The sequence below is a fragment of the Anomaloglossus baeobatrachus genome, chromosome 7, assembly GCF_048569485.1.
Source record: "Anomaloglossus baeobatrachus isolate aAnoBae1 chromosome 7, aAnoBae1.hap1, whole genome shotgun sequence".
NCBI lineage: Eukaryota > Metazoa > Chordata > Amphibia > Anura > Aromobatidae > Anomaloglossus > Anomaloglossus baeobatrachus.
Window position 1 is genome coordinate 245211469 of NC_134359.1, and position 24911 is coordinate 245236379.

The window sequence follows — 24911 nt, forward strand, 5'->3', positions numbered from 1 at the left end:
TATCCAAGAGGGTTTCCGCTTCTCCCTCCTCGGGCAGGTTGCACACGGGGAGCGCACATGCCTCCCGCTCATGATGTGCCTTCATCATGTTCACATGGAAGGGCTTCCGCCTTCCACGGGCAGGGTCCAGGGTGACCAGGTACGTTACAGGGTTGAGCTGCTGGTACACGAGGTATGGGCCTTCCCAGGCTGCCTGAAGCTTGTCCTGTGGTACGGGGACCAGTACCCACACCTTTTGACCCACTTGGTAGGTCCTCTCACAAGCGTTCTGGTCGTACCAACGCTTCTGACCGGCCTGGGCTTGAGCCATATTGTCGTATACCAGTTGCGTCAAGGCCTGCATTTTGTCCCGGAAGCGCATGACATACTCGATAACCGACACTCCAGGGGTGGCCAAATCCCCTTCCCAAGCCTCTTTCACCAGAGCCAGGGGGCCCCGCACACGTCGCCCGTACAGGAGCTCAAACGGTGAGAATCCTGTTGAGGCCTGTGGAACCTCCCGGTAAGCAAATAACAGGTGTGGGAGATACCGCTCCCAGTCACGCCCATGGGAGTCGACCAACATCTTAAGCATCTGCTTTAAGGTGCCATTGAACCGCTCGCACAGGCCATTAGTCTGTGGATGGTACGGGCTGGCCACCAGATGTCGCACCTGGACTTGCTTACAGAGGGCCTCCATCAGCTGGGACATGAATTGGGTCCCCCGGTCAGTGAGCATTTCCTGGGGAAAACCCACTCGGGAGAAAATCTCCAGCAATGCGGTGGCCACCTTGTCAGCCCGAATGGACGACAAGGCCACTGCTTCTGGGTACCGGGTGGCATAGTCCACTACCGTCAGTATGAAGCGTTTCCCGGAGCTGCTGGGGATGGCCAGCGGGCCGACCAGATCCACAGCCACCCTCCTGAAAGGCTCATCGATGATTGGCAGAGATACCAGTGGGGCTTTGGGGCGTGGCCCCGCCTTCCCCACTCTCTGACAGGTTTCACACGAACGGCAGTAGGCAGCCACATCGGCCCCCATTTTTGGCCAGTAGAAATGCTGGTTTAACCTGGCCTTGGTCTTAGCGATCCCTAGGTGTCCGGCCATCGGAATCTCATGTGCGATCCGCAACAACTCCGTCCGGAACGGATAGGGTACCACCAACTGTCGGTCCCTGGGCCACGCCTCCGGTGAACCCTGCTGGACCGTGGCCCGGTACAGCCGTCCTTGGTCCCAGACCACTCGCTCCGGGTCCGAGTCCGAGGGAGGCTGTGCCGCCTGCTCCTTAAGAGCTTTCAGGCTGTCGTCAGCTTCTAACGCTGCCTGAAACCCCTGACTAGATGTGGCCAGAATCGACGAGACTGTCACATCTTCAGTCAGTACCCCGGGACCTGTGTCCTGGCCTCCACCTGACTCGGCTGCCACTTGGTCAGAAGGGGAAGAGCTATCGGACCTCCGGGAGGCCCCTTGGCTTCCAGCACTCCCACTGCGGGTGACAGCGGCCACAGCCGCTGCGACCGTGGGTCGTGCCTGCTCCTCCGTTCCTGACCAAGTCGCCGGTTCAGGCAGACCTACCTGGCTTCCTGACACCCCGGTTGTGGGGGAACCATGCACCGAGATCTTACCTGGGAGCACTTCCGCTCCTGGACCGGCCCCAATCTCACCTGCCTGTTCCCCTCCTGCAGCAACAGAACCCCGCTGTGAAATCTCTGGGGACCCCACATTTGCTGTGGTAGCCCCCACCCCACACACTGGTCCTCCTCCTGCAGCACCTTGCTCTCTGCTTATCCCTGCAGAGGGCAACAGATCCCAGCTCACAGGCTGGTTACTTGTAGAGGCATTGTCACACCTTTCTCTGACCCCCTCCCCTGTCACAGCTGCAGCTGTGTGTGTGTCTAGGGTGTCTATGCAAGCAGAAATATCAGAGTTCACTCCCTCCTCCCTTACATCATTCATAGATAACACATTAACATTGTCCGGAGGCATGTCAGTACTGGCTGAAGGTTCAGCCCTTGGTTGGGGCCCAAACTGGGAGGTTATCTGCCCCAAATCTGTCCCAAGTAGCACGTTTGCGGGGATCCGATCAGTTACCCCCACCTCCCTCACCCCTCGCCCTGCGCCCCAGTCCACATAAATGTCAGCAACAGGCAGCGCCGGGTCAGTGCCTCCAATCCCGGAGACAGCGAGGGTTTTTCCAGGGATCAAGTCTTGGGGGGACACCATCTCAGGCCGCACCAGAGTCACCTCCGAGGCGCTGTCTCGCAGTCCTATGGTCACAGACCGGCCGACGGTGACAGGTTGGAAGCTGTCCAGGGACCTACCACCACCCCCACCCACACAATACACCTTGGGCGGCCCTTGGGACGGGGACGGAGCCGGGGCCTTGGGACGCTGAGGGCACATGGCCTTGAAGTGTCCAGGTAGGTTGCACTGGTGGCACCGTCTTGGTTCCGCCACGGGCCTGGAGAGGGGAGTTGAGGGGGACACCCCCTGCAGTCTAGGGGCAGGTGGGGCAGTCGCAGAATTCATCTTACCCCCTCTCCAGGTGCTGCTGGTGGCCGCTCTCCTGGCCTCAGGGGCCCGGTTGTTGGTGTAGTCATCGGCAAGGGCAGCTGTAGCCGTGGACCCCTTTGGCTTCTGGTCTCGGATGAACTGGCGGAGATCCTCAGGGCAGTTCCACAAGAGTTGCTCCGTGATGAACAAGTCCAGGATCTCCGGTCCGGTGGAAAGCTGCAGGCCTTGGGTCCAGTGGTCGGCAGCTCGGGCAAGTGCCCGCCTGTGGTCAGCCCAGGAGTCCTTTGGTCCCTTCTGTAGGCTCCGGAACTTCTTGCGGTAGGACTCTGGAGTGAGGTTGTACTGTTGGATCAGGGCCCGCTTGATGGTGTCGTAGCCCTGATCTGCCTCAGCAGGCAAGTCCCCAAGGACATCTAGGGCCTTACCCCTTAAACGGGGGGTCAGGTATTTGGCCCACTGGTCCTTGTCCAGATGGTGCTGCAAGCAAGTCCGTTCAAAAGCAGTCAAGAAAGAGTCCAAGTCTCCATCCTTCTCCAGCACTGGGAAGTCCTCAACACGGACCTTTGGAAGTTTGGTGTCTTGAAGGTCACGTGGGGCTGATGAGGGCCGGAGCTGAGCTAGCTGCAGCTGGTAGTCACGCTCTGCCTGGCGCTCTTCACGCGCTGCCTGCCGCTCCGCAGCCTCAGCCTCACGCGCTGCTTGCCGCTCTGCCCTGCGCTCTGCCAGGAGTCCCTTGTAGCCCTCCTGGTCTCCAGCCTGGAGAAGGGCCATAGCCATTTGAAGAAGGCTATCCGAGCCTCCCAGGCTCGGTGGAATGGCACGTGGTGATCTGCGGCCCGCTGCGGAGCCTGGTGATTCACTGTCCCTTGCAGAGCGGAGGGCTGGCATCTGGCTCGTTGAGGACCCTTGGGTGAGCTGCTCCTCATCTTGTCCATAATTGCCAGCTTGTGCGCTGTCCTCTGCAGAACGGTTTTCTGGCGTCGAGCTCCTGGAGGACTCGTGGGCAACCTCCTCATTACTGCCCACAGCACCGTCCTCCCTCTCTTCGGCTCCTGCTTTAGCATTGGCCAGTTGCATAGCTCTGCTCCTGGTGCCATCAGCCATTCTTGCAGACTTTTGGTCACTGACACAGAACTGACACCTGATGCCTCCACACACCTTACAGTATCTGCACTCTGACACTCTAGTGTTGAGCTAGTCTGAAGACCCCAGCAGCCACAGCTGCTGCAGGCAGTCTTTAGTGTCTGGGAGTATGGGTCTCACACTCACACACACTATTATCTCGATCCCACCGCTATGCCACCAATATGTCACAAACCACCGGGGGGGTCACTCAGAAATCCCCCGCGCTGGCTACCAGTACGTCACAATCGGGGGGTAACAAGTGGGGTCACCCCTCCTTTATACCTCCCGACCGACAGACAGAGCACGTGACGCGCTCTCTAGCGCCCCTCTTATAGTCAGGCCAATTATGGAATTGCCCGACCATAAGCAAGGAGGCCGCTATACTACTTATGCCGATTATTGAAGGGTCCCCGGTGAGAGTAAGGTATATATTCCCCCGACCTCCGCGGGCGGAATATATAAAATCTCCCCGAATCTCACTGGCCTCCCCACAATAATCCTTGGCACAATTCGCTGCCACCAACCGATTTACGGTAACTATTAGCCGAACACACAGACGTGGGATTCAAGATCGAGATAACAGAACAGCCCAAGATTAATTATATAATTTAATCAGCCTAAAGCACACTAGAAACTACAATATATACAATAGGGAATCTACAGAATATACATATGTCAGAGTACAGTTACAGATAAAGCATGGTTTACAACAGGTATGCAATTCAATCAGTTACCTTGTGCGTCTGGCCACAGGGGGGCGCTGTAGGCCAGGTTTCCAGGAACTCCCACAGATGTTTCCTACACGTGCCCCCAGCGAAAGAACACTGGAAAATGGCCGAAGTAGGGTTATCAACCTGGGCACATCCAGGTCCCCTCCTACCTTAGTGACCTCACAGGGAAGCACTGCTCCACCCCTGGCTTGAGTTATGGACAATCCACAACATGGAATATGGGCCATAACTTTGCCTGGGAGCGTCGTAGGCGGACGCCAATGCTCTCATTGTGACAGTTATGAATTTAGCTACAGAACGAGGGGACTCATGACCTGTCTGCCAGTTCCCCATTGGCTGATATCACGCCTGGGGCATTTCCCAATGTCCGGCTCCCATAAAAAGGGTGTGCCGGCATCGTCCGCATGCGGAGACACCATTTCTATGGTTGCCATATTTATCGGAAATATGGCTTGCGAGATATGAACCATTTTTTACTGGAATCGTTCTGTCTGGCTATTTCCATAGCCTTGCTAATGAGATACAACTCTTGTTACAGGGTGACGGCAGGGAGTCATCCTGTGTCCATTGTTCCCACACCACCTCATTTCCATATCACAGGACATGGCCATGGAGGTGTAAGTGGAACACTGAGAACAAGAAGGGAGGGGGCACTGCCAGGGAGTGATGAGGGATCATGACTGGAGTCATAATTCATCTTCATATCCCGGGATTTGCCTCACAGCGTTCTATCAGCTAGTTCACCTGATGGCCTATAAAAAGGTGTCTCATGATGGGTAAACTGCCAAATTCATCTAATGGAAGGAAGGATGAATAGACAAAGGTACACAGACATTCTTGATAGAAATCTGCTGCCATCTACCAGAAGATGAAACGATGGTGGACATCTCAGCAAGACAAGGATCACAAACACACAGCCAAGGAAACTCATTTGGTTTCAGAGAGAGAAAATAAAGCTGCTAGAATGGCCAAGCCAATCACCAGAGCTGAATCCAATAGAAAATATATGGAATGTACTAAAGTTCAGATTACATAGAAGAAGCTTAAGGAACCTTCAAGATTTCAAGAGTGTTTGTGTGGAAGAATGGACCAAAATCACATCTGAGCAATGCATGTGACTAGTTTCTCCATACAGGAGGCGTCTTGATGCGGTCATCGCCAACAAAGGCTTTTGTATGAAATATTAAATGCATTTCAGTAAGCGTGTTCAATACCCTTTCCCTGTATCATGTCTTATTATTTCACATCTCTAAATTTGTGAACATTTATGGTCTGATTTCTTTGCCTGTGTCGATCGGATGGGTTGTTACCGACATCTGGTGAGAATTCCATGTCAATAGCACCTTAAGAAATATATTAAGTTAGAAAATTGGTGACTTGTTCAATACTTATTTCACCTGTTTGTATATCTGCAATTTGGAAAAAAGGTTAAAACTTGTTAAAAACGAACAGCTGTAACCTTCCTTCCTCCAACGTTTGCTATAAGGGGGAAACTGGACACCCTGGTGCATGCTGGATCGTGATTACATCCTGCTGATGTTACTCGGTGTGTGGCTACTGTAGGAGTGAAATGCCTTCATCTGATCATCAGTGGATCGAAAAGGCCAAAGTGTGACACTGAAATGTGACCGTTATGCAGAGGATTTACGAAGCTAAATACACCAGCATTCAGGCTCAATTTACACCAAAAACCGGCCTACCTGCCTTGCACCTAATGTATGTGTATGACTCTGCACCTCACTAGACAGGTTAGAAAAATCAAAAAACCTGCCAAAATTTTGGTGTAAAAATGTACAGGTCAAAGAAATGCCTAACATTTCTATTACCCCTTCATGACACGTGACGTAAGAGTTCCCTGCCTCTGATGCGGGCTCACACACCGAGTCTGCATCTTTCCCTGCACATGACTGCTGATTATTCAGCCATCATGTGCCTCTTACAGCCGAGGGTAGTGAGGAAATCCGCCCGCGGCTGTTTACCAGTTACGGTAAATCCCGCTGTCAATCCAACCCATCGATACTCCCGTGATGTGATTGCGGGGCGCCGATGGGTTGTCATAACAATCGAGGGTTTGCTGGTGACCCCAGTTCCTCCGGTGGCGACCCGTACAGGGCTCCTCAGCTAACATTACCTGCACCCTGGGATTCATTAGACATGTTTCTTGTATTTGGGCTTGTTACTCAGCAGAGGTGTAAGGACTCTGCTGTCTGTTTCAGATTGATCTGCTTCTTGGCTTGTCTGCTTATGTAGCACTTAAGAATCAGAATAATGTGATTTATTATAAGGGCTGTGACACCTCCGCGTGCGATCACACAGTGGGCCGCGGGCCAGGGCTTTTAGATGATTAAACCCCACCATTGTGTCCGGGGCTGATGTCATGGCGCACAGTCGTGTGGCTCTTGTTTGTGCACTAGAAATACACAAGTTTGTCCAGTAATGGAATCTGCAATTTTTAGAGAAATTTATTTTTTTGAAAGTTCAACAGTATTACTTTTTTTTTTTTTTTTTTTTAATCTGAAACTTTAAAGGGGTTGTCCACTACTAGGACCCCCCCCCCTCTGATTCCACTTTGTGTCTTAGTTAAAATACAAGGTAAGACCAAAATTGAGAAGAGTTACAGCCGATCTACCCTTTCCCCAAAAATTTAATCGGGAACTGTTCTAATTCTGCAGCTTTGTAACTTGGTTGATTCCTATTTAGTGGGAGGTCCCTCTTCATCAACATTCTTTCGGCACGTTAGGAGCTGGAACACTCTTTCCCTCAATTTCCCGCGTGCATTGTGCCAGCTGTTGTCCAATGCCATGCTGACGCAAACTAAAAGTGTGTTATGGCTGTGTCCGTTTGACAGGACAGGAGGAGGTGAGGGACAAAGACACTTTCCAACTACTTTGCAATTCATTTTGACATCTCAGCTGCTAGGGAAGGTTTACACTGGACAACAGTATCTCCTATGGAAGGATTACACTGGACAACAGGCATCCTTTAGGGAAGGGTTACACTGGACAACAGTCATCCGCTAGAAAAGGATTATACTGGACAACAGTCATCTGCTAGGGAAGGATTATACTGGACAACGGGCATCCGCTAGGGAAGGATTATACTGGACAACGGGCATCCGCTAGGGAAGGATTATATTGGACAACAGGCATGGGCAGCAAATTAGAAGAGAGACACTTAGTGCCCAATACATCAAGACCGGTGATATTCATGCCAGTCTTCATGAGGAGCTGGGCTAAAGTCAGATGTATCTGATTCATGAAGAGGTGTGCACCTCCTCATGACTCAGGAGTGACGGGTGCCTCTGTGTGCCCCTCACCACAAATCGTATATTTGCCCCTGCTGAACCCTCCGCAAAACAAAAATTTGGATATGTGCGCTGATAGGGCCTTTGACTATAATGGTGCAGACTGTCACCATGCGTCCACCGTTTTCGGGCGTAGATGCCTAATAGAGGCAGACACCTAAAGGCAGTGTACTACATCGATATGCCCGAACATGGTGCATGACGGGGCACACTGTGACGCCGTCTATACCATTATAGTCATGGGCCCCTTTGGCCCACACGTCCAAATTCCATTTTGCGGAGGCTTCGGGAGTAAGCCCAGATGGGTCCACTGAATGAGGGGATCAACACAATGTGAAAGCAGCCTTAAAAAGCCTCTTTATATGGGGGGGGGGGGTTTAGAGTCTGCATGGAAGTAAAATCCCAATGTGATAAAGCCAGATTTGGTTTGCAAAGGGAGAAACCTACGACAGACCGATCTGTGACACCTATGAATTTTGCAAGAGATCCACTGTAGTCAAATATTCGGCCCGCGTGGCCTCTCCTCAGTGGACTTGACTCTTTAATATCTAATCAGTGATGAGATGTTGCCATAAAACCCTGAAAGTCTACTGAACCTTCCGACACTTGTGCCTATTCGACTGCTGTCGCTCAGAGCTAGCAGTGGGCACTGACCACCTGCGGGGATTCTTTTTTGCTCCTCCATGGTATACAAATATTCTTTAGTCCTTCTTCCCGTGCGGTGTGCATGCTTTTTAGATTCCATTAGTTATTATGAGAATGTCAGGCTCCATAATGAAAGCTATTGAGCAGACTATTATGTAATTGCAGGCGCTCTCGGGTGATTGACACTGCAGTTAAGTAGCGCTCGTGTTTTACTCCTCGCTGCTGCGACGCCTCGTGTATTCTAATTGGCCTGTGACCATTTCTATGCAAATAACTTCCACATGAAAGAGAACTGTGTTAGTAAAAATCCCAACAATAGAAGGTACTGAACACCCACCGCCACTTATGCCGCCCTGCAGCAGACAGGCTGTAATTTAATGTGGCTTATTGTATGGCGCTAAATAAATGACAGCCGTCTATTACTGGCCTACGTATGTGCTGATATAACTTTTTATACTTAAAGGAGTTATCCCAGCTTATATCTTTCTTCTCTTTTAGGATAGGTCATCAATATCTCATCGGTGAGTGTCCGAAATCCGGCACCTCCACTGATCTGCCGTCTGCAGCTTCTACAATGACTGGATTCACTCAATGTACAAAGCAAGAATAGCGCAGCTGCATACAACCATGTAATCGCTGTCCTTGGGTGTGTGAGTGCAGGTTGACCTGCGGTATCCAAGAACGGCCAGTAGACCGGGCACAAGGCTGTGGTGACCTGGCTCCAATCACTGTGTACTTGCAGCCAAATAGCAGATCGGTGGGGGTGTCTGACCTCCACCAGTCTTTATATCCAGGACTTAGGCCGCGCTCACATCAGCGGTATTTTGCCAGGAAAGCTAGATCCGGCACAAATGCGTTTCAGCTCCATTCATTTCCTATGGAATGGCGGCAAGATGTGGTAATGTACGACGCACGTGGCCGCATCTTGACGCAATTCCATTGTAAATGAATGGAACTGAAACGCATTTGTGCCAGTTCTGGCTTTCCGGCAAAATACCGCTGATGTGAGTGGCGCCTCAAAGGGGTTGTCCACTACTAAAACACCCCCTTCTGATTCCATGTGCCCCCCAGGTAAAATAAAATAATAAAGCCTGTACTCCCTTCCAAGGCTGGTGCGGTTCCAGCGATGTCGGGGCTCACATGGGCTTGTGATATCACGCGAGCCCCGCGTCCGATCACTGCCTTCGGACAAACGAGTTAATTAACAGGAAGTCAGCGCTGTCGCTGTTACTCACTTCCTGTTGATTGCTCCCGTGTCCCATGGTGGGGAGAGAGAGGCCGGCGGTGACTGGATGCAGGGCTCGCGTGACGTCCCAACCACACGTGAGACCCGACATCGCTGGAACTGCGCAAGCCACGGAGGGGAGTATAGGCTTTTTTTCTTTTACCTGGGGGTGTCCTAGTAGTGGACAACCCCCTTAAATCTTTGACACTCCCTTTATCTGTACTTGCATTTTATTTTTTTCACTTGATTGAAAAGCAGTTGTCTAGTATAAGATAAATTTAGATAAAAGGGTTGGCCACTTTTTTTATTTATGGCCTAACCTTCGGGTTATATCAATATCTGATCAATAGATGTGCAAAATCTACATCTCCGCCAACTGGTGTTAGCTAGAAGTTCTCAGATGCTAACGTCAAACTAGCGGTCTCGTACTACAGGTCCACCACCTGTTCATTTAAATAGGTGGAGGGGGTCTGTAATACACTATAGAAATAACAAGGCTGTTGTATTCTGGCAGTACCAGAGAACTTGTGGCCAGCGCCGTTAGCAGATGATGGGCAAGAGTGCCGGGTATCTTACTACCACTGGTCAGATATTTATGCCTATCTTGAGGAAAAGCCATCAATAACAAAGTAGTGGCCAACCCCTTTAATAACTGTCTCAATATACTGAGGGTTAGAGGTCTTAGCCATTGGGCCCCTTTACATTACTTGTGCTTGGTGATTACATACATAGGTGTCTTGGCTGTACCATCCATTATTTTCCAACATGCCTAGGCTGCAGGTACTCAGCAGCAAATAAGTGAGCGCTAATCCTAGTAATGTACATGAGGGTGAGCTCACTGATTGTTTTCAGCTCGTAAAATAAGACTTTTACTGACCGGACCACAATTACATCCATTAGGACACTTGCAGCAAGAGATGGCTGTAAAAGAAGTGCAGCTTTGCAAATAGCTTTAAAGGTTATTAATAGTGATGAGAAGCACTACTATACTCTGATGCTCAGTACTAGTAACCAGCAGTTGGCTGCTCGGACGGGCGTGACTCGAGTACCCAAGTACAATGGAATTCAATGGGGAATTCGAGCATTTTTCTGGAAAATCTTTTAGCAGCAGCTAGTCTTCGAGAGCACAAATTCTTCATCGGAAATCTAACCCACCAGATCCTTTGTTTTCTTGACCTAGTCTGTCAAGAGAGAGCCGGGAGGATCCCATACAGATCCAAAGTTCCCCAACTCCACTCCTCAAGGCCCACCAACAGGTTATGTTTTCAGGATTTCCTTGGTATTGCACAGGTGATGAGTCCAACACTTGTGCAATGCTAAGGAAATCCTGTAAACATGGACTGTTGTTGGACCTTGAGGACTGTCGTGGGGAACTCTTGATTAGACGGTCAGCCAATGTTGAAGGGTTCGGCTGACTGAAGTCTGAGGTGCAGGGTCCTTTTAGACTATGCGCTCACATTTGCAGAATTTTTTTTAATAATTCGGCACCCATCAAAGTGCATAGATCCTTTTCTGACCATTTGTAGCACTCCTTGGTATACAACCAAGAATCTGCCATGGTACCCGATCAGAGGTTACTCATTGGTTGTATTTGCTCAATCTTCTAAGACTCCATCTTCGAGTTTTGTCTTGGAGTTCTAGAAGTGGTGGCTTTTTTAATATGAGATATGTGGACATGTGCAGCATATCTAGCCCTTGTCCTCCTTTTAATGTTTGGTAACTGCATCGGGCCAAGGCTGCATTCGTCCTGCCCTTCTAGGAACTTGTCTGAATCTGTTCCTCGAGTCTGGAGCAATCAATTATTGATGAATGCCTGACTTGGCCTACGCTGCTGTGAAATGAAAACGTACAGTGGATGGATCCATGCTTACAAAAAAGGGTGTTGTTTTTTGTTGTTTTTTTGTTTGATGTTTTTTTTTTCTTTTCTAAAAAACAAACAATTTGGTTGCTCCACCACATTTCAGAACACCAATACTTAGGGCTTGTCCTTGTTCAGCAGCGGTTTAGGGCGACTGTTTTGTTTTTTTTTAAATTTTCTGGTGCCTCAAATTTTCATTTCTGCAAAAAAAAAAAAGTTTCCCGTCTTCCATAAGCCATAACTTTTTTAACTTTCTCCCGTGATGTCTGGCTTTTGCGTTTGACGCGCTGCACCCACAAATTATGAGCTTTTTTAAGCAACAAAGACAGCCAGGTGTGATGTACACGGAGGACCCTTTAAATGAGCGTAGAGGAAAACTACCACCAGTCTGCGTAAAAATATGACCAATTGGACTTCATAAAAAATGTTACAGTATGTCTTTATGGCAGTACCATTATGCCAAATTGGAATTTGAATCCTATTTGCTTTAAAGGGGTTGTCCACTACTAGGACAACCCCTTCTGATTCCACATTTCCTCCAGGAAAAATAACTTTATAAATCCCTCCCATGTCGGTGACCTTTCATCAGTGCCGCGGTTCGCATTCCCGGGCCTCATGTGACGAAGTCACGCAAGCACCGCATCCAATCAGTGCCGGCTTCCTTTTCCCTGTCTTTGGACCAAACGAATAATCAACAGGATGTGAGCGTAGCCACAGCACTCACTTCCTGTTGATGAACTCATTTGGCCCAAAGGCGGGGAGACAGAAGCCGATGCTGATTGGACGTTTTGCTCGCGTGACGTCACAATTCCACATGAACTTTGGCACCACAAGCACGAACACTGCCCAAACCTATAGGCTTTATTATTTTACCTGGGGAAAACGTGGAGTCAGAAGGAATTGTCCTAGTATGCACTGAGTGATCTTTTTAATGCTCATTTACATAGGCAGACGAAAGGAAACAATGCGCACTGAGAAATCTTTTAAAGGTAACTTGTCAGGTGCAATATGCACCCAGAACCACGAGCAGTTCTGGGTGCATATTGCTATTCCCTGCCCAACTGTCCCTGTATACACTAGCATAGATAAAGAGATGTTTACAAAAAGTATTTCTAAAGATCTTTTACCATATGCTAATGAGCGAGGGGCCTAGTCCCCTGGGCGTTTAGTTCCCCGGTCAGTTGCCCCCATTAGCATGTTGGTACACCCCTGTGGGTGTGCTAACATGCTAATGAATACGCAGCGTCACAGGATGATCTCACTCATCTCTCCGTTGCCACCGCGTCCAACGGGAGGATTTCAGCTCAGTGCACATGACCCCGGAGTTTTGGTCATGCGCACTACTTAAGTTTGAAGCAAGGACGTGTACACCCGGCTTCATAGTGCGCATAGTTTACACAGGCAGACGAAAGGAAACAATACGCACTGAGCAGTCTTTAATACTTGTTTGCACAGGCAAATGAAAGGAAACAATGCACACTGGGCGGTCTTTTAATGCTCGTTTTCACAGGCACCTGAAAGGAAACGATGCGCACTGAGCGATCTTCTAATCTTTGTTTACACAGGCAGACGAAAGGAAACAATGCGCACTGATCATTCTTTACTAGATTGCTCAGTGCGCATAGGCCGCCATGGTTTTTGGCAGTGCGAGTGCTATTTACACAGTATGATGTGCTGCCGAGAAATATAAGATCATTTCACCTGATGAAGGAACATGTTGCTCATGCATCTGGGGATCTGCTGCCTGTTTAAACAGCAAAATGATCGTGAAACGTGCGTTTTTAGCTCTTTTTCACATTATTTTGCAGTGTAAATGCCCCTAAAAGTAAAATGCCTGCTGCTTTGTGTTGGGTAAGGAATTCTCCATTTCATACATCAAACATATGGACCTGATGGAGGCTTACAGGGTATTTTTGCATCTGTCACACCAATATATGCCATATACTTTTTAAAAACAATTATATTATTCTGTATAGAATAGTGCGGGACCGCTCTATTATACTTGGTTTGCGGTGGGAGTCTTCATTTTTTAATTACTTTTTTGGTTTTATAGAGTTTTGTCTAATGTTCCTCTCGAAGCGATCTTGACGTCTGTTCCTTGTAAAATGAGCCTTTTGTTTCCTATAAGAAACGTGGAAGCCAAGAATGGCTGCTTTTAATTTAGATGAGCCGCAAGTTCAGCTGAGGACTGTACCTTGTATTAAATATGAATGCTGCTTTAAAAGGAAAAGGTTAATTAGAATAATTGTGACTCCGCTCATGGCTGCGACGTGACCTTCCTTCCAAGGGGTTTTTATGTGTTTAATTAAACATTCATTAAGTAGCGTAGTCATCGGCTCGTCTGTAGGTTACACTGCTCCAACTGCAACGAAGCGTGCCGCTTCAATCTACGCAAACCGTGTCCCCTGCTTCCTTTTTTCTTTTTTGATTTGTATGGATATTTTTCCAGTTCTACTTCTGATTCGTTCTTCCTCAGCGTTCATACCTGATTTTTGGAGGTGTAGGTTACACCAGAGAAATATTCGCCAGCATATTAACTTAGTAGTTGGCATGTTAGAAAACATATAAGAACAGTATAGCGCACACCTGACACATACCAGCCGGAGGCCAAAAGGGAAGCTCCGTTCAATGCAGGTGCCGCGATCGGGGCGGACGAGGTTGTGGGATTTCCGGTGAAACTGAGCCAGAACCTATACCTACCATGTGCCATATATGTAGCACTCTGCAAATGTTTTAGGCAGGTGTTGTGTTGCTCAAAGTGCGAGTACACAGGAACGCAATAGAGGCCTCTATGTGGATGATGTAGGACTTGCCATCTACACTGGGCTGGGAAGGAGGACGGCGACTGCACAAGATGGACGAGGCTCCAGACCCGAGAGCAGCGGCGCCCATTGGACCCAACCGCCCCCTAGGTGAGTATAATAAAGGTCTTATTTACATTCTACAGAGCAGCCTGGGGTCTTGTATACAGCAATGGTTTTGGAAGAAAGTGATCCTGTTTTTCTAATCCCCGTCAAGCCCTCTAAAGAATACCTATTGCCAATCTAGGGCTGACCTTTTATATTAAGGGAATCTGTCAACAGGTTTTTGCTTTGTAAGCTGAAGACAGCATGCTGAAAGGGGTAAAACGTAGAATTCAAGGATGCCTGTCTTGTCAAGGTCCGATCTGATGTTTTTCCTATGTGTTGATTTGAGGGTTTTTTAAGCATTTAAGCAGCAGGACTTCTCATTGCTCGAAACTACAATGTTAGGTGCATGGCCACTCCTGTGATTTGAGATATCACTGTCAATGCACAACCTCAATGACATAGAATGGGGCAGTAAATAAAACAAGTTATGTGAAGCAGAACTATCACTATGGCAAGAGGACAAACTGTTGTGGTCCTAAATATTGCTGCAGTTCAGTGTGAAAGTTTTATTGACCTCTGTGGTCTGGTCCAGGGCTGTGATGCCCCCCGGATGGTCTGAGGAGCACATCTCTTAATTGATGTAAAAGACATGAATCCATGAGACACATTCATTCCTGCTCTGAAAACAAGTGATTTACCTATCCACGTGATAGGTGCTAACTTGTTGATCGGTGGGTGTCTGTCGGCTGGGACATGAACCGACCGGCAAGAGGTGAAACTTTTATTCCGGTTAGTATAGAGTGGTTATGCACCTGCCCCATTGTCCTCCAATCATTTGCTATGGGGCTGCCGGGCGCTGCGCTTCGCTTTTTTCGGCAGACTTGTTAGTGAATAACGCGACAATCGGCATCCGACTCCCCCCCCCCCCCCCCCTCCACCCCCAACCCCCCACATTTCGTTACTGGAATTAAAGTGGTGATCGGTGTGGATCTCAGCGGCCAAACACCCAATGATCAGAAAGTTATCACTCTCGTGGGGTCTTTTAAGGATCATTGGGCAGTCACTTTTTTGTTAGACTTGTCTGACTTAGGCCCTCAGTACGGTCACCATCCCTACCTTTTTGTTGATCACTTACAGATTTTTTTTTTTACATATCCTCACCATATAACCAAACTCTGGGCTCCGTGTGAACTCGGAAAGTAGCTGATTTCGTCTCTGTTGTCACAAAGTGCAGGGTCTCTTTAAGAGCTCGTCAAAGGCCAATTGTCTTAACATTTTTTTCTATTTCCAGACAGTGAAAAGTTTTATTCATCCAAGACTCTTTCATCTCATTTGGACAAGTCTAGGCTTGCTGCTTCTTCTAACTATGTAAATTGAAAAAGAAACAAAAGCGCATCCAAGCCATTAACTGCCCGTCTTGAGCTCATTTTTTTTGGCTTTTGTTCACGAACTGTTAATAATCATTCATCATTCCATAAATGATTTGTGTCTATGACCATGTAGTACGAGACATAATATATTGATGACTATAAGGCTGCTTTCACACATCCGGCTTTTGCAATGCGGCACAATCCGGCACTTTGCAGGAAAACCGCAACCGTTTTTTTTTGCTGCCGCTTGCGTTTTTCCTGCATAGACTTTAATTAGTGCCGTATTGTGCCGCATTGGCTTGCGTTCGGTCCGGTTTTTGCCGCATGCGGCAGATTTAGCCGATGCGGCGGCCGGATGGAACGTTCCCTGGCACGTTTTTTGCTCCGGCAAAAAACACCACATCGCGCCGCATCCAGCCGATGCGGCGCTTTTCCCAATGCATCCCTATAGATGCCGGATGCGGCGCGATGCGGAAAAAAACGCATCCGGCCGCTGCATGCGGTTTTTGCCACTGCGCATGCTCAGTAGCATGCCGCAAGCGGCAAAAACCGGACCGGCCGCATGTAAAAAACTTATGCAAAGGATGCGGTGTTTTCACCGCATCCGTTGCATAGGCTTCACAGCCGGATTGAGCCGCAGTGCTCAAACCGGATGTGTGAAAGTAGCCTTAGAGACGTTTATGAGATTAGAAAAACATGGAGCTCTTCTTTCAAACACCATCCCGTTCTTGTCGTTTTGGCTTTGTGTGATTACGTCACGGATATATACACCTGAAATACCAGCCGCAGCCTACAAACAAGGGTGGCGCTGTTTCTGGCTGTCATTTTTCTAATCTCATGCAAATCATTAATATGGGTTATCTACACTAAATATCTACTAATGAACTCGCAGGCAGTTGGAAATGCTCAGTCCCGGAGCAGCTGAGTCTACTGAGAGCAACCATGGCCCTGTACGTCACATCTGCCTCCTGTTGATTTGAATGGGAGGTGGAGGTGCAGTATTTGGCCGCGGCCACTATCAGTAGTTGGGGGCAGCTCTGGAACTTGAGCATTTCCGGCCACCAGTAACAGTTAATGGGCGGGAGTGCAGGGTGTCGGACCCCGGCAAATCAGACATTGAGGACCTATCATAAGGATAGACCATCAATGTAAAAGTAGTGGACAACCTCTTTTAAGGCTACATGTTGGAGCCTGATATTTAATATGCAGAAGCCCATCCTATGGAATCAAGAAATCTTTCCCAAATCTTGTTCTGATGGTCATGGCACAGAATTTACACCTCTATCATGGAGCCATAAAAAGGGCCCTGACCTCTAATTTATATACCCAAGCTATAAAAATGTCATCTACAGTAGAGCCCATCATGGTGGGTGTATGGTAAGCGGTTTTAGTCTTCTTCTTTTTTCTTCTTTTTTTTTTTTTTCTTTTTTCTTTCTAGGAGCATTTTTACGATTACAGAAAAAAGTGTAATATATTCCTTAGTTTTATTGCAACATTTTCAGTTTTTCTATTTTTGTATGATGCCTACTTGTCTGGTAGTTATTGTTTTATAAAGTTTTCTTTCCCAAACTTTCCCTCAGATTCTAGATCTTCTCAAAGACTATTCGGGGCTTGTCCATTTTGTGCCTGTAAGAATTAGGCAGTGGGTGGAAAATGACAAATGGCTCCTCTAATGACTTCTTCTAGCTCCTTGTGAGAGGGCACCGCAATCAGAAGCCAGATGAGGGTAAAATTGAGGCACATACTACAACCAACCGCTAAGTTTACACCATATTCTCCACTGAGCACGATATTGTGTTGTCCGTCGAAATCCCCCCAAAAAACAAGATTGTGACCGAGCTCTTTCAATGTTATAAAGCCGACAGAGTCACTCCAGGCATTTTTTGGCCTCCATCATGGCAGTGTTTATTTTTTTTCGGAAATGCACAAAATCATGGCACTGTTTTTGTACACGTCTGAAAAAGAACATCGCTACTGACTAGGAGGCCAGCCAGTGTCCAAAGCACCATTGATAGTGAATTACTCAATCAGGGCTCTGTTGGTGCTTCCATCATAAATAAATGTGAGTGAACCTAGCCCTAAAAGGACTAATACCAGTTCATGAATCGATAACATACTGTTAAGATAGCCTTTTTTTTTCCAATGATCATGTAGTTCCAACTTGTGGACCCTCACTAATTCTGAGACTCAGAACCGCAGCGTTGTTTTAAATCTTCATTAAATTAATTTCCGCTAAGCAAAACCTGTTTACACATCCTTTTAATATACCACTACTTTGATATGGGAATACCCCTTTTAAAGGGAATCGGTCAGCAGGTTTTTGCTACCTCATCTGAGAGGAGCATGATGTTGGCAAGGAGATTCTGAATCCAATGATGTATCACTTAATTACTGGGTGCAGCCGTTCTGACACGATGTGCATTTTTATATTTAGTCATGTGGCAGAGTCCACAGAGCTGTCCCCGCCCACACCAGGCTCTCTATAGAAATTGTACATTGACTGTGAGATGTCAGAAGAGGGGGCGTGCCGGACAATATGACAGGAGCCAGCTAGCCACAGCAATGATAAGGGACCGACTTCTAAAAAAAAAAAAAAACAGCATTGCAAATAAAGAAAAGATTGGACTGTAACAACACAGGCATGCCTGAACTTTCTGTCTTAACCCTTACAGCATGTTGGCTTCAGCTTACATAGCAAAATCCTGCTGACAGATTCCCTTTAGGAGTGTTATCCTTTCCGGACAACCACTTTAGAACCTCCTCTTCTATTTTAACCAGAGTGGCTCCCTATAATAAACACATGACTGCCGTCCCATTTTGAGAAGACCTTTTCCAGTTTTTGAGTCTATTTCATGATCAACAATGGAGGATGGAATTTATTTGTTTTGACTATCTGCTTTCTAACGTGGTCATACTAATAAAATAATTATGAACTGCACCAAAAATGTGCCCGTTCGGTTAACTCTGTAAGTTTATTTCAATGGGGAAAAGAGCACAAACTATTTTCGGACATTGGCAACAGCTTAATAAATGGTGGGGCATATTGATGGGCAGCATGTCCGATCCTTTTGTTGAGCAACAGTCAGGACGCCTCCTTACACCTTAGATACTCAACTGGTCGCAGTGAACATTGACTTCCAGAAAGTAATGGTCACCATACATATACTAGATGGGAAAGCGCTTTATCGAGATCCCACTGACGTCTCCAAAACCTGGAAAATAAATCTGTGACTGTTGCTTTTCAGCATTGGATGTTTCATGGTTTCTCTGTACTTCCGAAATAGAAGAATACCAAAATAAGAATACCGTAATATAAACATATACCCTACTAAATAAAATAAATAAATAAAATTATATAATATATAATAATAAATATATATAATATATATAAAATAAAATATAAATAAAAGAATAGTGCATATAAATAAAAAATATATATATTTTTTTCATTATTATTTTTTTCCGAAATATAAGTATCTACATTCAGAAAGATGTCACATGGCGGAATTTTTTTTTTTTTTGTTTGTTCTTTTTTTCATGTTTTATATAATCCCTTTTTCCAGTTTTATTATTATTGTGTTGTCTTGCTGAGTTTATCATTGATTTTCTGTACTCTTCAGTGTTAATGCCAACTCTGTTTTCCGCAGGTGCTCTCACAGTCGGCCTTGTCAGGCAATGTCAGACTATCCATGGACGTGACAGGACCTGCATTCCTCCTCGGCTCCCTCCGGAGTGGGTTACTACACTGTTTTTCATCATTATGGGAATTATATCATTGACTGTTACGTGCGGTTTGCTAGTGGCTTCCCACTGGAGAAGAGAAGCTACAAAATATGCCCGCTGGATAGCATTCACTGGCAGTAAGTGTTCAAGGATTGGGGGGGGATACTTGCTGTAGATCCTTATTTTAATGGTTGAAGCCGCTTCTTTAGGTGCTTATGAAAACATTGTTCATCATCGACTTAGTATACACTAGAGAAAACCGCCAACCGGTAATCTAATAACGCGGAAGCAAATGTATTCAAGTCTAGAATCTGGAGTTAGAGTCATAAATATTTAATTAGTTGAGGGGGGGGGTTAATATTTTTCAACACTGATGATATCTGTGTGTTATGGCTGGGTTGGTTTAATATAATGTATGTGAAACTACCAGCCTAAAGGTAACAGAAATTTCCAAAAACTTACCGCTTTAGGGACCTCAGGGGTAAAGGACATCAGGTTTATTCTTAAGCGGGGTTTACAGGCAACGACATCGCTAACGAGATGTCGTTGGGGTCACGGAATTCGTGACGCACATCCGGCCTCGTTAGCGACGTCGTTGCGTGTGACACCGCAGGAACGACCGGTAGCAATCAAAAATACTCACCATATCGTTGATCGTTGTCCAGTCGTTGTAATCCCGATTATCGTTGCAGGACGTTACTGCGGCAGCACACAGCTATGTGTGACACCGCAGGAACGAGGAAAAACCTCGTACCTGCGGCCGCCCGCAATGAGGAAGGAATGAGGTGGGCGGGATGATCTTCCCGCTCATCTCCACCCCTCCACTTCTATTGGGCGGCCACTTACTGACGTTGAACGAACCGCCCCCTTAGAAAGGAGGCAGGTAAGTAGTGTGACGGGTGTAAGCGATGTTGTGCGCCACGGGCAGCGATTTGCCTGTGACGCACAGCCGACGGGGGCGGGTACGCTCGCTAGCGATATCGATTACCGATATCGCAGCATGTAAAGTGGCCTTTAGAGTGTGTTGCTAAATACGTTTTAACTCCAAGTAGGGGCCTTCATCAGGTCAATAAGACAGTACTCTTCACTGTGTGTGGTGTAGCCCTTAGGGCTGTGATTTACCTACATTTCTTCATTTTGAGATCTTTTACATCTATTAATAGGTGAGAAATGTTTGCATTTATATGATTTGTGTGTAATTTCAGGCTGAGACTAACCATGACGTCCCCGGGTTACTAAGCTATGGAGAGCCTCACACACCATGCTGTATGCATGTGCTGTGATATAATCCACTATAGTGATGAAATATCGCAAGGGATTCTAGAAACACAGAAAAAAAAGCACAAACAATTGAAATGCTTCTTTTTTCAGCAACAAAATTTGCAAGGAAAAAAAAGAAGCAGCGTGTGCACAGCAAGTCAGGATTCTCATAGACTTTGCTGGGATGCTTTTTCCTTTTAATTGATTAAAATAAGCAAGGAAAAACGCAGATAAAAAGCCACGTATGCATATAGCCTTAGTTTGGCTTTTAGTTCACGTTGACCGGTCAACAGAATATTTTAGTAGCTCTAGACATACTTTATATGGCCTACTTCCACAGTAGACTGTTTGGGGGTTTTGTTTTGTTTTTTTATTGGTTAACCTAGAAAAAACAGGAACAATCTATACCGTGACATTACCCATAGTCTCCTATGTAAATAAAGTGAAGAAATATCTACCGTTCAATATAAATTTAATTTATGGATACCTTTTTATTGGGGATCATCGCATGGTACTAGGCTACTAACAAAGTGCGCCGAAGAAGAAAAGCCCACCTGAGGTCTATAAGACACTTGTTTGGTCTGTCAGGGGAATCTGTCCGTATGGATGCATTTTACTTGGACATAGTTAGGTTGAAAACTACCTCAATCCATCTAGTTCAAACTTCCTCCACTAATTTTATTTACTTTTATCACTAAATCATTTATAACCGACAATGTTGTGTGTACTGAGGAATCATCCAGCCCTTTTTTTAACAGCTGTTATAGTATCTGCCATTACTACCTCTTGTGGTCGGCATTCCACAGTCTGACTGCTCTAACTGTAAAGAACACTTTCCTGTTTAGCTGTCGGAATCGCTTTTCTTCCACTCGCAGTGAGTGCCCCCTGGTCCTTAGTACTGTCTTTGAAAGGAATAAGTCATGTGCCAGTCTTTTGTATGGACCACACATGTATTTATACATAAGTTAGATCTCCTTGGAGACGTCTCTTATTTCTAAACTAAGCAAATCCAACTTTTCCAACCTCTCATCATAGAGGCCTCCATGCCTTGTAATAATCTAGTTACCTGCCTTTGAACTGACTCTGTGGAGCCCAAAACTGGATCCCATATTCCAGATGTGGCCTTACAAGTGATTTATAGAGGGGTAACAATACGTTGGGATCACAGGATCTAATCTCTCTTTTTATACACCCTAAAATCTTGTTTGCTTTTGCAGCTGCTCTTGACATTGAGCACTGCTGCTCAGCTTACTTGTAACCAGCATCCCCAAGTCTTTCTCTGTAGTCCTGTGTTCACTTCCTTTTAATGTACCATATTTTTCATTTTATAAGACGCATCTGATTTATAAGACGCACCTCAAATTTAGAGTTAAAAAAAAAAAGGTGGAAAAAAAAAAATTGGGTCTGTCTTATAATCTGGTGGTGTCTTACAATGGAAGGGGGGAATCAGCAGTGGTAGAGCGGGGTCACAGGAGGCAAGTGTGGTGGTGGAGCAGGGAGATGCTGCGGGCGGTGCGGCGGGAGTCCCAGATGCTATCCCAGAAACTGTCGGCGGTGCCGGCTTCAAAGAGATGGCACCTGGAGTCTGCGTGTGCGCAGATTAAGCTATTGGCTCAATGACAAGCCGAGATCTCATCTGCACATGTGCCACCTCCATGTGCCATATTCCAGAAATCCGCTGCTGGGAGATCAATGGGCCGGAGGTGGCATGTGCACAGATGAGATCTTGAGCCAAGAGCTCTATCTGCGCACGCACCGTCTCCGCGCGCCATTATTTGAAGCCCACAGCACAGCCACCACAGCACAGTGCCCACAGCCACAGCACAGCGTACACAGCATTGCCCCTCTCCACCCCCCGGGAAGCTACATTCAGATTATAAGATGCACACCTTGTTTTCCTCACATTTTTTTGGGAGGAAAAGTGCGTCTTATAATCCGAAAAATACGGTATATTTATCAACATTAAACCACATTTGCCAAGTATCTGCCCGTTCCGACATCTTATCCAGATCATTTTGTAATATTGTACTAGTTGATACATATATGTATGTAAAATACACTCATTCTTTTTTCTTTCTTTTTTCTTGCAGTGATCCTTTTCTGTATGGCAGCATTAATATTCCCCATAGGATTTTACATCAATGAAGTTGGTGGACAACCCTACAAATTGCCCAACAATACTGTCGTTGGGTCATCCTATGTACTTTTTGTCTTATCCATTTTCTTTACTATAGTGGGACTATTATTTGCAGGCAAAGTATGTTTACCTGGCTGATATAAGGAGAGACGGGCAAGACTTTCTTTCTTTTCTTTTTTTCGCTTTTCTCCTGGAATGGATAATATAAATTCATTGGGAAGGGTGGTGGGTAACAGGGGTTCGTTGTACACCTCTGAGGACCTTGCCTTCTAAGGAGAATACCTGAAAGGGACAAAAGAACCGAGAAGCTAAAAGACTTTTTGACTTGTTCTCACTATGCACTTTGGATCAAATGGAGAGCCTTTCTTTCCACAACCAAATACAAATATCATTGACTGATCTCCTGAGCATATGTATGCCGTCAGGTCTGCACTGTGACGTGGACTCGTGAAGAACGATGCTTTACACTGACAAGCAAAACTGACCTTCATTACTGTACCCAATTCCCATTTCATTGTCTGCTAACATAGGAACTGAAGAGGAAGACAAATCTCCAAGAGTATTTATGAACTTTGCCTATGACCTAGGATCCTTTCAAGGCCAAGTGAGGCTGGCCTCACTTAGGAGAAGAAAGAAAAGTGGAGAAATCGCGGATTAGAGCCTCCACGCGAAGGAGCAAAGAGATCAACCCCCTACGACGTCCTCTGGCTCAAAGCTTGGTTTTACCTGTTCTGTGCGCTCCTGGCAGCTTAATATATTTGTGGGTTCATTCACGGTGGAAATTTTACTATAAAGGGGAATATTGGTACTAAGCAGGAGGGGCATATTTACAAAAAAAAAATATTTAAAAGAAAAAAACTTAATCTGAATGGTGCTTTGCTGATCTAAAGGGAATATTTGATTCCTTTTTTTCGAAGCACACGGCATACTGGAAACACTACGTTTTTCTCCTCCTGTCCCCTCTTTACTGGGCCATTAGAAGAACACAACTTAGGACGGGGTTATCTTTTTCATTTATATTTATATAAATATATATATATTTTTTGCTGACACAGTATACAGTGTTATATACAGGCAGTTCTGGAAAAAAAAAAGGCTACAAATGCTTTGCTAGCGAAATCACTGTGGCACGCAAACTGGAACTGGTAGATAACTAAAGCCATTTCCCTGAAGACTGCGTAATGAATGGTCTTCAGTTTACCTCATACGTTGTAGCAGCCCTACGTTTTTGTTTTTACTGGTACCAACATTTCATTGGGGTTTTTTTTGGTAACTTAATTCATCTTGAGGTTGACTTCTGTCATCCTTTTAGAATCCTCAGTAATTAAAAGGCATTGTCCCTACAATGGACCCCCTTTAAATTATGCTGTCTCGAAGATCCAATAGTAGCGGTGAGATAGTTGAAGTGGGGTTTTTTTTCCCTTCCTAATATGTGGCCTCTCAAATTGCATAATCTATTTTCTTGTATGACCCACCCTACCAATCCCTAAAGGTAGCCATACACATTAGATGGTAATCGAAATCGGCTGTGAATGATGTTCTGTCGATACACCTTTTAGTCCGCGTAGGCCTGAGATCTTTCTGGGAAAATTCATTCATGGACTAGTGACCAATGAACTGAAATTTTAAAGAGGACCACTCACCAGGATTTTCCAATACAAACTAAAGTCAATGCTTTACAGACACTATCATGCTGATTCTATACATACCTTTAGTTGTGAGATCGGATGTATAGTTTCTGAAATACAGGCAAGTAAAGTTTGTGAAATGCACTGTTACTTAATTGATAGCAGCTACAGAATATCTATTAGGTGGGATGGGTTTTTCTGGTTATTCCCGCCACTGTCTGCTTCCCGTCCTTTCTCCCCCCTCTGTCTTTCCTCCTGCCCTCCTCTCCCTCTAGAGACGGGAGGAAGGACAGGCAGGCAGACAGGGGTGGGAATAACTAGCAAGATCTTACTCACCTATATTCCGTTGCACCTATCAATCAAATAACAGTGCTTTTCATAAACTTTACTTGCCTGTATTTCAGAAACTATACATCCGATCTCACAACTAAAGTTATGTTTAGTATTAAAATATAAAAATGAACACTAGCGCTTCACAAAAGGGGGAGGAAGGGAGCAGGGCGAGATTCCGAGCCAACCTCAGAGGCATATGGGTGATGGCTAGGAAGGGACAGAGACAGGC

The 24911-nt window shown here is 46.2% G+C and overlaps 1 protein-coding gene across 1 annotated transcript in view; it reads left to right on the forward strand.

Moving 5' to 3' along the window:
* The window catches only part of MOSMO (modulator of smoothened), a 63760-nt gene extending 39056 nt beyond the window's left edge, over positions 1 to 24704 (forward strand). Inside the window, exons 2-3 of the mRNA XM_075318001.1 lie at positions 19249 to 19461; positions 22675 to 24704. Of these exons, the coding sequence (XP_075174116.1) occupies positions 19249 to 19461; positions 22675 to 22859 (398 nt within the window). The 3' untranslated portion in view covers positions 22860 to 24704. The remainder of the gene's footprint in view (positions 1 to 19248; positions 19462 to 22674) is intronic.
* The last annotated feature ends 207 nt before the right edge of the window (positions 24705 to 24911 follow it).